Consider the following 3,377-nt stretch of genomic DNA (forward strand, 5'->3'; position numbering starts at 1 on the left):
CGGCCCCTCCGAGACTGGGGAGGCTCCACGCCCGCCCTCACCTTGTTGGTGAAGCAGGACGCCAGGTAGAAGAGGCAGAAGGCGAGGCCGCCCGCCGGCCTCTTCAAATACATCTGTCACCGCACGCCCCGCCGCGAACGCCTCGGTGCGCGGGCCCGGCCGGCAGCGGCGGCGGACATCGCAGCGACACGTCGCGCCGCCACCGCCCCAATGGGCAGCGGCCACCCGCCCCCGGGCGCCGCCCCCTTAAAGGGCCGTTGCTGCCGCCTGGCAGCGCTGGGGCGCGCCCCCGCCGAGGGGGTTCGGCGCGCTGCCGGGCGGAAAGCTGGGCGTGAGCCGGCAACGTGCGCTCGCAGCCCAGAAAGCCAGCCGTACCTTGGGCTGCATCCAGAGCAGCGTGGCCAGCGGGTCGAGGGAGGGGATTCTGCCCCTCTGCTCTGCTCTGGTGAGACCCCACCTGGAGTGCTGCCTCCAGCTCTGGGGTCCTCAGCACAGGGAAGACATGGGCCTCTTGGAGCGGGTCCAGAGGAGGGCCACAAAAATGACCAGAGGGATGGAACACCTCTCCTGTGAGGACAGGCTGAGAGAGTTGGGGTTGTTCAGCCTGGAGAAGCGAAGGCTCCGGGGAGACCTTACTGCAGCCTTCCAGTACTTAAAGGGGGCTTATAAGAAAGATGGGGACAGACTTTTTAGTAGGGCCTGTTGTGATAGGACAAGGGGTAATGGTTTTAACGTAAAAGAGGGTAGATTTAGCCTAGACAGAAGGAAGAAATTTTCTATGATGAGGGTGGTGAAACACTGGAACAGGTTGCCCAGAGAGGTGGTAGATGCCCCGTCCCTGGGAACATTCAAGGCCAGATTGGACAGGGCTCTGAGCAACCTGATCTAGTTGAATATGTTCCTGCTTATTGCAGGGGGGTTGGACTAGATGACCTTTAAAGGTCCTTTCCAACCAAAACCATTCTATGATTCATGGGTGACATGTAAACTATAAATATCCCAGGGAGGTAGAGAAGCGGTGAAAGACGTGACCGGCCTAGTTACAGTTACTGGGCGTTCTTTTATTATGGTCTAGGTAAGCCTCGTTCTTCCCAGATCTGGTATTAGCAAGGTCCTCTCTGCAGTTCTCACCTTGACTTCGCTCAGGTAATGCAAAGTGCGGGGCTCACTCTGTACACATACACCCTATTTTTAGAGGACAGAGCAAAGCCGCATAAATAAGGAACTGAGTGTGGCCTAAACGGGGGGCCAAGGGGGGCACTAACTGGTAGACCAGAGGCCAAATCCAGCCCATAAAATGAGCCTGTCTAACCTGCTGTGTTCAGCCTCAGAAGACAAAGTCAGCGGAGCACAACAGCTGAACGGTCTCCACCACACCAAGTCAAATTCAAGCATTTTGGTCCATCAGACGCAATCCTATCTGGTTTGTAAGGAGGTGGCCCAAACCAGATGTTGGATTTCCGGTGTTGAAAGGTTTGGTCCATCCAGGCCTACAGAGATCACTGACATGCTGCTGTAATGGATGCGATAGAGATGGCAGGGTAGGTGATACAGCATTTCCACTTTGGAGCATGTGTTTATGTAAGCATGTCAAATGCGTATTTTGCAAACAAAGGTATACTTTGCATTGTGCCAAAAATTCAGTCTGTAAAGCTTTAAAAAAGAATAAGCAAAGTTTACAGGTATCTACAAAGACTAATGTAAGCATGTGATAAGAATACTTTTGACTTTTTGTTTTAGTGGACTATCATTTTAATGCAAAATATTACAGTGATATCTGTGTTTCTTGCAGTATTTCTTATTAAAAGTGGGAAACTCAGGCAAAGATGATACATCTTCCTACAGCAAAATGCAGAGGTGGGTTTGAATTCTTATAAGCCACTTCCAGTGAGGCATTAAGAATGAAGATAGAAATTTCTGCCAATGTGGTTTATCATGACTGACTTGAATTACATATTAAGTAATCGCTATACAGCTTTGGAATTATTTTGAGTAATATGAAGGGAAGTTTTCACTCTATCTAGATTTTTAAACTATTTTTATTAGGAGATGTGAATGTGTGGCAAAGGATTTTGTTTACATGTTATTTTACAGAACATATCTTCCTAATATAATTCAGTTCAAAGCTTGATCCATTCATCTAAGAGGTCGTGGGATCAAGGCCTAATCAGGTAATATTTAAGAGACTAATATAGAAAACTTGTTTCTGAAAATTAAAAACAGAATAAAAAGACATAGGAATATTAAGTCATTGTTAATGTCTTTTTGAATCAAGAACTACCAAAACCCATTTTCTTAATCAGTGCTTGTACAGCTGTGCTAGAGTAATGATTTTCTCAGGGCAGCAGGACATTGCTTTGACATTCTGCTCATTTATAAAGCTGATAAATTTAGCCAAAGAAGATTGAAGGGGGCATGGCAGCAGTCTTCACACCGCAAAAGGCAGCTGCAAAGGGGAAGAAATAATCTCTTTTGCCGGGGCTAAGGGCAGGGACGATAAGAACCACAGTGGTACTGCATCACCAGACAAAGCCATCCTAATGCCTCCGTGGCACACACCTGTGTCGTGCCTGCAGGTTGTGCGTTACAGCCTGGGTCCCTACCCTCTTCCAAACCCTCTGCCCTTCCTTTAGTTGGGGACTTTCTGCAGTCATGAACGCTGGAACAGGTTGTCTTGGGAGATTTTAACGTCTTACATCATTGTAGGTTGTTAAGGTCAAATTAGATGACCTTCGGCCAACAAAGCTGATTCTTGCAAGCCTAAGAGTCGACAAGAGTGGCTTTTGCTGGGCCTGCCCTGGCAGCGTGGGCATCTAGCAAAAAATGTTTAACGGGCAACTTACTCCGAGCAGGCCGGGGGATGCCACAGGGGCTGAACGAGCCCTTACCGCTCCTCCCGCTCTTGGAGCCAGCCAGCTTCGCTAGGCCTGCTTTCTGGGTATCGACAGCAGCTGCGACGGCACCATAGTCTCCGTTTGCAGAGACCTCTGACAGCTGGTGGTGAGCCAGGCCTGAGGAGGCTTCTGGGCATCGCTTCCTTCCTGTTGGGAAACGAGCTCGAGCAGCGGTCAGGCAGCGACTGCGTTGTAGCAGAACGCCAGCCCGTTGCCCCTGCCCTGGGAACAGGGCATTTTAGTGGCAACGCGGTTTCCCAGATAAAGATGCAAGATATGTAAAGATATAAGACATACAAGACTGAGGTGTAGCAGGTGTCAGGCGACACACGAAGTACTTGATTTTGTATTTACGGTGAGTCATGGGACCAGGATCAAATGAATTTGCTCGCTTACGGGTCCTTCCTTCCCCCTCCCTTGGTTACTTCCTTAGGCAGACGCAAACGTCGCCGATCTGATTTCATCCTATCTGTTTCGCTGCCA

General features: G+C 49.7%; 1 protein-coding gene across 1 annotated transcript in view; it reads right to left on the reverse strand.

Annotated features, from left to right (window-relative positions):
- The window catches only part of TMEM241 (transmembrane protein 241), a 47,517-nt gene extending 47,404 nt beyond the window's left edge, over positions 1-113 (reverse strand). The window contains exon 1 of the mRNA XM_010574407.1: positions 42-113. Coding sequence (XP_010572709.1) covers positions 42-113 — 72 coding nt within the window. The remainder of the gene's footprint in view (positions 1-41) is intronic.
- Positions 114-3,377: the final 3,264 nt, after the last annotated feature.

Source organism: Haliaeetus leucocephalus, unplaced genomic scaffold (genome assembly GCF_000737465.1).
Source record: "Haliaeetus leucocephalus isolate CR32 unplaced genomic scaffold, Haliaeetus_leucocephalus-4.0 Scaffold428, whole genome shotgun sequence".
In the NCBI taxonomy this organism is placed as follows: domain Eukaryota; kingdom Metazoa; phylum Chordata; class Aves; order Accipitriformes; family Accipitridae; genus Haliaeetus; species Haliaeetus leucocephalus.